Source organism: Anabas testudineus, chromosome 8, assembly GCF_900324465.2.
Source record: "Anabas testudineus chromosome 8, fAnaTes1.2, whole genome shotgun sequence".
NCBI classification, from domain to species: domain Eukaryota; kingdom Metazoa; phylum Chordata; class Actinopteri; order Anabantiformes; family Anabantidae; genus Anabas; species Anabas testudineus.
In genome coordinates, this window is record NC_046617.1 from 14,431,845 (window position 1) to 14,444,048 (window position 12,204).

The following is a 12,204-nucleotide window of genomic DNA, read 5'->3' on the forward strand; positions in this document are numbered from 1 at the left end:
ATCAAAGGAAGACTGCAAACCATGCTCATTTGATCAAGAAGGGACTGATTATATATATGTATAGCACAGAGTCCTGCAACCTGAATCAGGTGCCTTTGATCTGATATCTCCATGCCACGAATTTAAGTCTTTTGCTCTAGCTCAGGAGGGGCCAACTCCTCAACGGTACAATACACTTTGGCATGTTGGACAGCAAGGAGGATGCAGGACACGTGCATGGTGAGATAATTGGTATCTCTGTAAAAGAGAAAGACGTTTACGTAGATGCTTTGGACCACATTGATAAGACTTTCTCTGCCGATAAGGAGCATGCACGCAACTGTGTGCAGCCACCACGATTCATTGAGGTTATGGATCGAGAAAATACAGAAAAAGTACGGGGTAGAGGTTGATATTGTGTATGCAGTTTGTCTGATTAAAATTAGCATATTGCGGCACATGGAATGATCATTTCATTATTTTTGACATATTTGAACATAGCTTATGTTATTTGTCACTCTGGATTCATGAAGTGATAAAATGCTACTCTATTGCTTTCTTCTTTCAAGACATGGATATTGTATCCTGTTATATCCCTGTGACGCCAAACGTATCAAGTATGATACATGAGTTTTTGAGCCCTCTACATCATCAGTGTGATTTTTTTTTTTACTGAAAAACCCAATGTATGCAATCAGATACTTGCAATGCATACATTTTACACCAGGGGGCAGTAATTAATTCACCAAGTGCGTTCCCAGTGAACCCGCCAGACAGAGATTTGAGGAAAGGGAATCAGGTGATTTCTAATGAAGAACTTTGCCAATTTTGAAAAGGTTAAGGTAAGAAAAACTTTCAAATTGTTACTGAAACATTAATAGGAACAGTTACTTGATTAATGTAATGTGAAATAATTTAATATTTTATAATTTATGTTTTATTAAAACCGTGTTAAAAGTGTGCGAATCAAATTTGATACTGCGGATATATTAGGTCATAAAACTCTAAATCAGTCGATTATCATTTTATTGCATTTCATGCATTATACGTAAAATCAAGCAACATGTAGTCATTTTATTTTTACAGTTAGCTAATTACCAATTAAAAATAGCTAAATTGGGATGTTTGGAGCAAAAGTTTAGCACATACAACTTGTATGATGAGGATGATGCCATGATTGCCATAGCACCTTTGCTAGTAACTTTTTACTTACTGATTAATCAATCTGAATAATCTGTTCAAGTAATAAATAACATAAAAATTACTTTTTCTTTTCTTATTCTTTTTTGTGTGGTACTGTGTGTATTTTTAGATGGCAAGATATTACAGTGTCACAGAGGTTCTGAACATGATTCTGGATGGTAATGCTAGTGACATGGAGCAGCTAGCAGAAGATGATGATGATGATGAGGAGGAGGAGGAGGAGGAGGAATGGACTCCTCCTGCAAGGATTGATGAAAAATCAGATAGTAGTGATGATGAGGAAGATCTAGAAGCTTCAGAAGAGGACACACCAAATCCAAATGAAACAAAAACAAAACAGTCAACTAGCAGCAAAGTGAAAAGGAAGGAGTATCAGTGAAAAAAAAAAAAGTTTGAAGCTCCAGCTGTTGAGTTTGAGGAATGTGTTGATGAAAACTCTGGAGACAGGCTTACCTGGACACCATATATGTATTTTAAAGATTTTGTGACAGAGGAAATGCTACAAGAAATTGCAGAAGAAACAAACTTGTACAGTGTGCAGAAAGATGGAAAATCAGTGAACACTAATGCCAAAGAAATTGAGCAAATTCTGGGGATGTACATGCACATGGGGTTAAATCAGATGCCCAATGTACGAGCTTATTGGGAAATGGAGACAAGGTGCCCTGCTGTTTGTGATGTGATGTCTCGGGGTCGATTCCTGAAGTTGCTGACGCTCCTCCACTTTCAGGACAACCTCAATGTGTCTGAAGATGCAAAGAAAGATAAGCTGTGGAAACTGAGGCCATGGTTGGAGCAACTACGTCAACGCTTTCTTAGCATACCCCCTGAAGAATGTCATGCTGTTGATGAAATCATGGTGCCTTTCAAAGGAAAATCACAACTACGGTGCTACATGCCAGGAAAACCTCACCGATGGGGGTTCAAGATGTGGGGACGTGCCGGACAAAGTGGCTATCTTTATGACTTTGATGTTTGCCAAGGGGCAGAGCATCCTGACAAAGAGAAGTCTGATGTTGGTGCTAGTGGAGATGTTGTCCTGAAAATGACCTCAACTCTTCCAGCAGGAAAAAATCACAAAGTTTTTGCAGACAACTACTTTACATCAGTTCCATTGGTGGAGCACTTGAAACAAAGAGGACTCTACTACATAGGCACAGTCCGAATGAACAGGGTGAAGAACTGCCAACTGATGGATGAGAAAGACTTGAAGAAAAAGGGTAGAGGGTCTCTGGATTTCAGAGTAAATCAGGAAGACCTCATCATCGTAAAATGGTTTGACAACAAAGCTGTGAACCTGATCTCTTCCTTTGTTGGCATAGAACCACTTGGCAATGTGAAGCGTTGGGATCGGAAGGCTAAAAGCCACATAATGGTGTCCAGACCAGCCATCGTTGACACATATAACAGGTTCATGGGAGGAGTGGATCTTCTTGACATGTTGACTGCACTTTACAAGTACAACTTCAGATCCCGAAGATGGTACTTGTACATCTGGTGGCACACGGTTACAGTGGCATTAATAAATGCATGGATCCGCTACAAAAGAGACCTGGAAGAAGTAAAAACCAGCCAGAAACCCCTGCCCCTGAGAAGGTTTCAGGCTTATGTTGCCACCTCTCTCACAAGCGCAGGAAAGGGCAAGAAGTGTGGCAGACCACTGTCCTCTCCAGAAGCAACACCAACTCCCCCACGCAAGAGGAAATCCACTGTGGTGCCCCCTGATGTGATAAGGGATGGCATCGATCACTTCCCGACATGGGAAACCAGACAGAGATGCAAGCACTGTACAGGCCACTTTTCCCATGTCTTCTGTGTGAAATGCAGCGTGCATCTTTGCCTGAACAAGGACAGAAACTGTTTTCTGGCCTACCACCATGCAAAATAAAATGCTGTGAAGCACAAAATTAGTAGAAAACATAATAACAGAAATGTTACTGTTCCAAACGGCCAGTTCTGTTGGTGTTGGTTTTTGTTTGTTCAAGAACATTTTTAGCATTGCGACCCGATGTATCACATATGATACAAATTGAAACTCATATATCAAAATTGATATTTGAAAATTTTTTTTTGCAGCTGTTCAAAATGACCAATAAAGGCTCCAGTTTCAAAAAATTAGAATTTTCTGTCAATTATTTAATGGTTTGGGCTTTACAGGGATATTCTAAATTTTTTACAGACGAAAGTGAGAGAGTGTAAAAACTGTAGAAACTAAATGTCATGAAACAGAAACTGACGTGTTGTGTCCTTGCATTTATAAGGTAAATGTAGCTGGTTTGACAACCATTTTATCATTTTACATAAATGTACCTTGAATAAAATGTGTTTTCAATAATAACCTTAAGAAAGATTAGACTCAGTTATTGTAACCGAGTCTAATCTAGATTATAAAATGGTATATAAAATGATCTGGAAGGAAGTGTAAAATGTTCTAGTTAAAATATTCTGTACTGACAGGTTTTGTTAATTAACACATTTTTAACAGCATAACAACCTGATGGATCCTGGATGTGGATTTGATCAGGTAATCTTTGTGTCAGTGTTGAAACCCCAGTTTAACTAAAGTGTCCTCTGCTTTACACATGCACTATATTGCCAAAGGGATTCGCTCACCTGCCCTGACTCGCATATGAATTTAGGTGACATCCCATTCCTAATAGATTGGGTTCAATATGACGTCAGCCCACCCTTTGCAGCTTCAACTCTTCTGGGAAGGCTGTTCACAAGGTTTAGGAGTGCGTTTATGGGAATTTTTGACCAGTCTTCCAGAAGTGCATTTGTGAGGTCACACACTGATGTTGGATGAGAAGGCCTGGCTCTCAGTCTCCGCTCCAATTCATCCCAAAGGTGTTGAGGTCAGGACTCTGTGCAGGCCAGTCAAGTTCATCCACAACAGATTCTGTCATCCATGTCTTTATGGACCTTGCTTTGGGCACTGGTGCAGTCATGTTGGAAGAGGAAGGGGCCAGCTCCAAACTGTTCCCACGAAGTTGGGAGAATGGAAGAGTCCAAAATGTCTGTATGCTGAAACATTCAGAGTTCATTTCACTGGAACTAAGGGGCCAAGCCCAGCTCCTGAAAAACAACCCCACACTATAATCCCCCCTCTCCACTAAACTTTACACTTAGCACAATGTATTCAGACAAGTACCGTTCTCCTGGAAACCGCCAAACCCAGACTGGTCCATGATGCCAAATGGAGAAGCGCGATTTGTCTCTCCACGCGTCTTCACTGCTCTAGTATGGCGGCTGCTTTACACCACTGCATCCGACACTTTGCATTGCACTTGGTGATGTATGGCTTGGATGCAGCTGCTCGGCCATGGAAACCCATTCCATGAATTCAATCTGAAGGCCACATGAAGTTTGGAGGCCCTGTAACGATTGACTCTGCAGAAAGTTGTCGACCTCTTCGCACCATGCGTCTCAGCATCCGCTGACCCCGCTCCGTCTGTTTACGTGTCTGAGTCGCTGTCGTTCCCAAACGCCTCCACGTTCCTATAATACAGCTGTCTGTGAAGAAATGTCACGGCTGGATTTGTTGCACAGGAGACATCCTATCACAGTTCAACGCTGGAATTCACTGAGCAAATTCACAAATGTTTGTGAAAACAGTCTGCATGCCTAGGTGCTTCATTTTATACACCTGTGGCCAGGGAGGTGATTGGATCACCTGATTCCGATTATTTGGAGGGGGGAGCGAGTACTATTGGCAATATAGTGTATTAGTATATTTAATTTATGTGCATCTGACAATTTGTTAGTTAGAACTGGATTATCCGCATTTAGAACAAATAAAATACTTTATACATATTAAATGTATGAAATAATTAAAAACAATCAAACATGAATCATCACTTGCTTTCTTTGCTTTTGTTTCTCTGGCCCACAAATCTTCCTTTCTTTTTTTTGCTGTACACATACATAATTAGTTTTATTTATATGTGATATGGACAAACGCGATTTTTCTAAATAAATTCATTTTGTGTTTAAGAACTGCCTTTTGGTAAGGATGTTTACTTTTTGTCCTAGTACGTTTTCCGTAGTTTAGCGTTAGCCTACAGGATGCTACTATGGGTGTATTTTAATCTTCCATACATCTTTGTAGACAAATTATCTAAGTGACATTGTGTTTATTCCGCTGCCCGTACACAAAACGAGTTCCTTTATCTAACGTAACTTTTGTGCTTTAGCGTCAACTTTATTAACACCTCGCCACTGGAAAGCAGCTATAGTTAGCTAGCTATAAAAATTAGCTTAAACTTTAATCCAGCTGCTAGTGAGACACAGTTCAACTTGCACAAGATGAACCAAACTGTGAGTGTTAATGATTCTTCATGACGGATTTTCCTACTAGCAAATAATAGCTACTCTTTACCCCATCGTACTTAATCTCTGATAAGGACATGGCTCTGTTATCTAATATTGCTGTTGCTGTTGTCCTGGCATTTGCTCTGTCACCATGTATGTACACCAGGCACTTATATAACTATGCAACCAGACTGGTTATGCCAGTGCATACTAAGCAAAATGTTGTTACAATACATGAAAGCTTTGCTAGTAATAATCCAGCAACATCACAGGACAGTTCAGAGCACACATGGGAAATTAATCCAGAAAGCTCAGAAGAGGCTGATATTTCCAAAGACAGTAAATGCACCATGGCCCCAGAGAGTCGGTTTGACTGTGGCAGGGATAGGCTTCTCAGCCAGAGTGAGTGTGAGCAGAGGGGATGCTGCTATTCGCCTCTACCCAACTTTACAGGACCACCATGGTGCTTTTACCCCAGTGTGTATCCTGGCTACAAAATGGGTCCCCTCACTCCCACCAAACGGGGCCATGCTGCCACCCTGACTCGTGACAACCCCTCCTATCTCCCCAGAGATATCTCTAATTTAAGTTTAGAAGTCATCGAGGAGACTGCAGGCTGCTTGCAGTTCACTGTGAGTACCACACACGTTGTTTTCGTATGCAAACATTTAAAATATGTTGGAATATGTGCAGGTAGAAAAATGTAACATCTGCCTTCTCAAGTTGAAGGACCCATCATCTCCACGATATGAAGTTAAGCTTCCAGCTGGTGTTCCTCAGCACAGCGCTGATACCCGTGATTCCCTCTACACCACTGAATACCAGTCTGACCCATTTGGCTTCATAGTGCGACGTAAATCTAGTGGAAGAGTGATGTGAGTAGTCAAAACCTCTCTTTCTTATTTTATTTAATCAGTTAATGTAAATGTGTTAAGTTATCATCATGATCATGATTTAGTGTTTTATTTAGTGTGTGTTTAGTTTCTGTGTCTATCTCTTCTACCAGTATGAATACCACAGTGGCTCCTCTGCTGTTTGCTGACCAGTACTTGCAGCTGTCCACGACACTGGCATCTTCCCTTGTGTCTGGCCTTGGGGAGCATTACACTTCCCTTCGCCTGGATCTTAATTGGACGTCTTTGACTCTCTGGAACAGAGACATGGCACCTCATGTGAGTCTGTTGCAGTGATTCTCCACAGTACTACCAAAGGGGTCATATAGTAAAATATGAAGTTTTGGGAGATGATTAACAAGAAATGAAATGGGATAATAAACATATTCCTACTTTAATTGATTAATTTTTGTATATTTACTGATATACAGGAAAAAGTAACCTCTCTTTTTATTATTGTCTGCAGGCACATGCCAACCTCTATGGCTCTCATCCATTCTACATAGTACAGGAAGGGGATGGCCTGGCACATGGAGTTTTTCTTCTCAACAGCAATGCAATTGGTATCTGATCCATAGGTCACACATAGCATCCCTTTCGCATTTGTTTTTTAATTATTTTCATAGAAACTATATTTTTTAAGCTGAGGGGGATACTTATTATTGCTAAATGTTTTCCCTAATATAGAGGTGATGTTGCAGCCAACTCCTGCTCTCACCTGGGTGTCTACTGGTGGAATCCTGGATCTGTACATTTTCTTGGGTCCTGATGCTCAAAGTGTGATACGACAATACCTCCAGGTCATCGGTATGTCTATGCAGTGGACATACTTTATATACATGTATATGTACACATACATACATGTATTCACATATGTACGTATAAATCAGATAATGTATAATTCTTAAGTGGGAAACCTGCTAAAGCATGTTGTTTTTTGCATATTTGAACGGGCAATGAGGCAAATTAGAAGAGAGTTAGTCTCTGTATGTTCCCAGGCTATCCTATGATGCCTCCATATTGGTCACTGGGCTTTCATCTGTGTCGGTGGGGCTACACAACCACTAATACAACATGGAACGTTGCACAACGCATGCACAATGCCAACTTTCCCATGGTAAGTGACATGTACAAGATAGCTTCCCTATGTAATGTGTGTACATTTATTATGTATAAATAATGCTAGTTAGAAAGGGTGAAATTCAATATTTTAGGCAGTAAAATTACACCTGAAAATGTGTTTTTGTTAACAAATTCCTGACGTTCAAGTAATCACATACTTTTTAGATGCTATTGGACCCCTTATCACATTTCTTTGTTGCTGAGGTTATTTTATTTTTCTCACCATCAGGATGTGCAGTGGAATGATCTGGATTATGCAGATAAGCGCAGAGTTTTCACCTTTGACCCCTGGCGATTCGGGGACCTTCCAGAGATGGTGGAGGAATTCCATAAGAGAGGCATGAAGTACATCCTTATTCTGGTGGGAAATCTTTAAGTATAACATCTCATGTCTGATGTAATCACCAGTTATAATATTTATATTTTAATTAATAAAGAGAGGAAAATATGCATAAATTGTACTGCACCTGTGTTACATTGTTGAATCAATATTTTTCCAGCAGATGGCAGCAAAACTTTCTCAACTTGTGACTGAGACTCTTTCTGCCTCAGGACCCAGGAATCAGCACCACCAGCCCCCCTGGAACCTACCGTCCCTTTGATGATGGACTTAAACGAGACGTCTTCATTAAAAATGCTACAGGACAGATCCTGATTGGAAAGGTTAGACCTCTCTTTTCAGGAGATTAGGACAGCAATTATGCTGAGTTTAACCTGGTTGTGCTGACATGCCACACTTTATATTAAGGTTTGGCCTGGCCCAACAGCCTTTCCTGACTTCACCAACTCAGAGACCAGACAATGGTGGGAGGACTGCATCAGAGATTTTCATTCCAGAGTTCCTGTGGATGGTCTATGGATTGTGAGTATGTGCACATACATACATATATATATATATATATATATATATATATATATATATATATATATATATATAATGGCAACAAATACACACAAATGATTTAGCAAAGGGTTATTTAGCCATCAATTATACTATAAAACACAAGGTAAAATGTGGTTATGTGTTTAGTTTGATTTGCATCAAATTATTGACATGTCCTTGGTTGTTTATGCAGGATATGAATGAACCAGCTAATTTTGTCCAGGGCTCATTGGAGGGCTGTCCTGACAGTGACATTGAGAACCCGCCTTACACTCCTAGTAAGTGTACTGGATGAGAACAGCACAGTATTTGCATTCAAAGGCATACATGTTATTGGTTTTACTTTTAAAATAAATGTATTAAAGTAGATATATAAATAATTAGCAAGCTACATAATGGATCTCTATTCATTGTTACATACAGTAATTTGCATGAATTTCTAGTGTGTGTGTATCTCTGACTGTTAAACAGGGGTGGTTGGAGGACAGTTGAACTCAGGAACGCTTTGTATGTCAGCTCAGCAGAAGCTGTCTACACACTACAACCTGCACAATATATATGGACTGACAGAAGCATATGCCACACACAGGTTAGACAATGAAGCACTCAACATGGGGTTTGCTCCAGCTGGGAATTCTTACGTTGTAAACAAATATGTGACTTTCAGGTTTGAATTGAGTTCACTGGAGCTCAGTGTAACAAACAGAACCTGAAAAAAACATGGAACCTAGTGTCTTTGACATTTGTTGTTGCACTGTGCACCATATTTATTCTGGGGTGCACAGTGCTCTCATGAAGGTACGAGGGAAGAGACCGTTCGTCCTGTCTCGCTCATCTTACCCTGGAATTGGACGCTTCTCTGGAGTTTGGACAGGAGACGTCAGGAGTGACTGGGAACAGCTTCGATATTCCATCCCTGGTGAGGAGATGCAATTTCTGAAAGGTTTATATGGAGTAACATTGAATGTTTGGGAGTTTTTGGCAAGCTGCACATGGTAGAGTTCAACCAAATAAAGACATTTTTTAAAAATCTTTTTTGACGTGATCATGGACTATCTTATAGACTCTGACTGACTTTTTGCACCTGTTCCCCCCCAGCTGTGCTGCAGTTCAGCATGTTCGGGGTGCCCTTAGTGGGGGCGGACATCTGTGGCTTCGGAGGCAACACCACTGAGGAGTTGTGTGTACGATGGATGCAGCTTGGTGCCTTCTACCCATTTATGAGGAACCACAATGACAAGCCAAATGCTGTGAGACAGAGACACTGTTTGTGTGTTTTCCTGTGTGTGTACTGTATCTCTGCATCTGTTTCCAAACTTGTGTACGTTCACATACATATACAGTATCTGTAAATGTCTTCTGTAACAGGACCTGTAAGAGTTTTATGATTTATGAGGTAGGAGTTGGCCCTGCAAGCTTTTTCTACTACCTCTGTTTCATGCATTATGAATAGAGGTAACTCTATCTCTTGTCACTGTCTTTTGTGTGTGTGTCTGTGTCCCTCAGCCTCAGGAGCCTTATGTATTTGGGCAGAAGGCCCAGGCAGCCATGCGGAGTGCATTGAATATTCGTTACTCCCTCCTCCCATTCCTTTATACACTCTTTCATCATGCACACACGTCTGCCGAGACTGTTGCCAGGCCTCTTTTTGTGGAGTATGCTTCTTTTACTTTCTATTGTTTTCTACTTCCTTTAATCACTTTTTGTTCTCTATTATCTCACATCAACAAAATATTAGATGCACATTTGCATTACTGTCAACATAACATTTTGTTTTTGATCATCGTGTATTCATTCTTCTTAGGTTTCCCACTGACCCCAGCTGTCAGATCATAGACCGACAGTTCTTGTGGGGGAGTTCACTTCTCATTAGCCCAGTTTTAGAGCAAGGGGCAGAAGAACTGGCTGTCTATCTACCCCCTGGCACTTGGTACAGCCTGTACAATGTGAGTCTCTCAACTTTGTTCAACTTTCTCCATCACACAATACTACTGGCATAGTTCATGTGGCTTAAGTTTACTGCAAATGTTAAACAAAATGCAGTTTTTGTTAACTGTTAAACTGCTCTCTGGAGCCTAATTTGGAAGTGTTTTACTTTCACTAGGGACAGCCTTTCCACAGTAAAGGCCAGTACCTGCTCCTGCCAGCACCTCTGGACACCATCAACGTCCATGTAAGGGAGGGACACATTCTCCCCCAGCAGGTGAGCATATGCTCTGAGGAAACCCAAAGATGCAGCTTGGTTTGCAGATCTTTACACTTTCTGAATTTTCATTTAGGAGAAAAACGGTTTTAAATGAATTGTTAATAAAATATTGGAGGGAGAGAAGAACTTGCATACCTACTGAAACAGGTGAAACAAATACTCTTAACAATTTGTACTACTAATTAGCAGAAAAAGTGTTGATGCAGTGTAAAATAATACAAGCAGTGCACACCAGGAAGTGCCTAAGTGTTGCAGCGGTTGCTGTGTATTATACTAAAGAAAGCCAGTCTTCACAAGACATTTCCTTTGATCTACTTTTTGTTTTGAAGGAACCAGCTTTGACAACTACAGCCTCACGCAGCAACCCTTTCTTCCTGACAGTGGCTTTGTCAGCAGGCGGTTGGGCCTGGGGCCACTTGTTCTGGGATGACGGGGACAGCCTTGACACATATGAAATGGGAAACTACTGTTATGTTACCTTTATTGCTGGACAGGTAGAGAAGACACAAGTCGTGTGTATTTGCATTTTAAAGGCTGATTAAGCTTTGATTTGCATTTTACTGCTTTACCACTTTAGCCAGAAGCCTGTTTACAAAATCATGTATTTAAATGTTGAAATTCTTAATTTTCTCATTTACTTCTATTGTTTAAACATTTTTTTACTTCTGGTCTTCAGTCTCAGGTTGTGAGTGATCCTCTCAAGCTGAATGGGGCCCTAGAAGGTCTGGTGCTGGGAGGGCTACGAGTGTTTGGGGTGCCCTCGCCGCCCCGCTACGTATTAGCCAATGGGGAGATAGTCAGTGATTTTATGTACACTAGGGACACTGGGGTGAGTTCTGTATAACTGAGCACCACCGCAAATATAATGATGCCGTTCTAAAATGTATGTGTTTGTATGCCTGACTCGAACTATACAATTCATGTTTTTTATCTCATCCTCCCGCACTTTCTATTATTCATGACCACCTCCTCTATATCAAGTCCTTTGACTAAAAATCCAGGCATACTGTCAGCCTGTTGTAATTTATCTGTCTTTGTGTCTTTTCCCACAGGTTTTGACAGTGACCAGCTTGGCCTTGCCCATGTCACAAGTGTTTACAGTCCAGTGGGTTCTCTGATACACTGAACTTCATTACACATGTGCAGCAGGGAGCATTACCTAAGGCACCAGCTGAATTCTTTGATTCCACTTATATTTTCTCACTTTGTACAGCTACTGCTACACTGTGTTGTGACTGTTGAGTGCCCTGTAAATACAAATACATGTTTTTAATAAAGTCCCTTGTATTTTCTTAAATCGTGTTTATGCAATTGCTTCAGAAGTGGATCGCCAGAATATCTGATTTCCGAACGGACTCTTAAATCTCTGCAGTATGTTGAGGATGTTGTTTCAGGGTATTGACATTAGATTAATTGCACCATTTTCTGGTTTGAACAGCAAAACATCACAGTTCTTTCAAATTAATTTATGTTGTGACCACCAGTTTATTGAGGAGTAAAAATATTTATTACCTAAGCTCAAACTGATTTTAAACATAGCTACAGCCTCATTGCAGCTGTGTGACAGGATGCTCTGACTCTAGCTTTGGTCCTGATGATGAACCATC

General features: G+C 40.6%; 1 protein-coding gene across 1 annotated transcript; it reads left to right on the forward strand.

The window, feature by feature from the left end:
- Positions 1–5,240: 5,240 nt before the first annotated feature.
- On the forward strand, positions 5,241–11,872 carry gaa (glucosidase, alpha; acid (Pompe disease, glycogen storage disease type II)). The gene is made up of 19 exons (XM_026362245.1): positions 5,241–6,125; positions 6,217–6,368; positions 6,500–6,665; positions 6,853–6,949; positions 7,074–7,193; positions 7,385–7,503; positions 7,738–7,869; positions 8,061–8,171; positions 8,257–8,370; positions 8,585–8,669; positions 8,863–8,980; positions 9,177–9,310; positions 9,490–9,641; positions 9,898–10,046; positions 10,196–10,337; positions 10,496–10,594; positions 10,927–11,091; positions 11,274–11,426; positions 11,650–11,872. Exons 1-19 carry the CDS (start codon positions 5,589–5,591, stop codon positions 11,713–11,715), a joined length of 2,811 nt encoding a protein of 936 aa, XP_026218030.1. The 5' UTR covers positions 5,241–5,588; the 3' UTR covers positions 11,716–11,872.
- Positions 11,873–12,204: the final 332 nt, after the last annotated feature.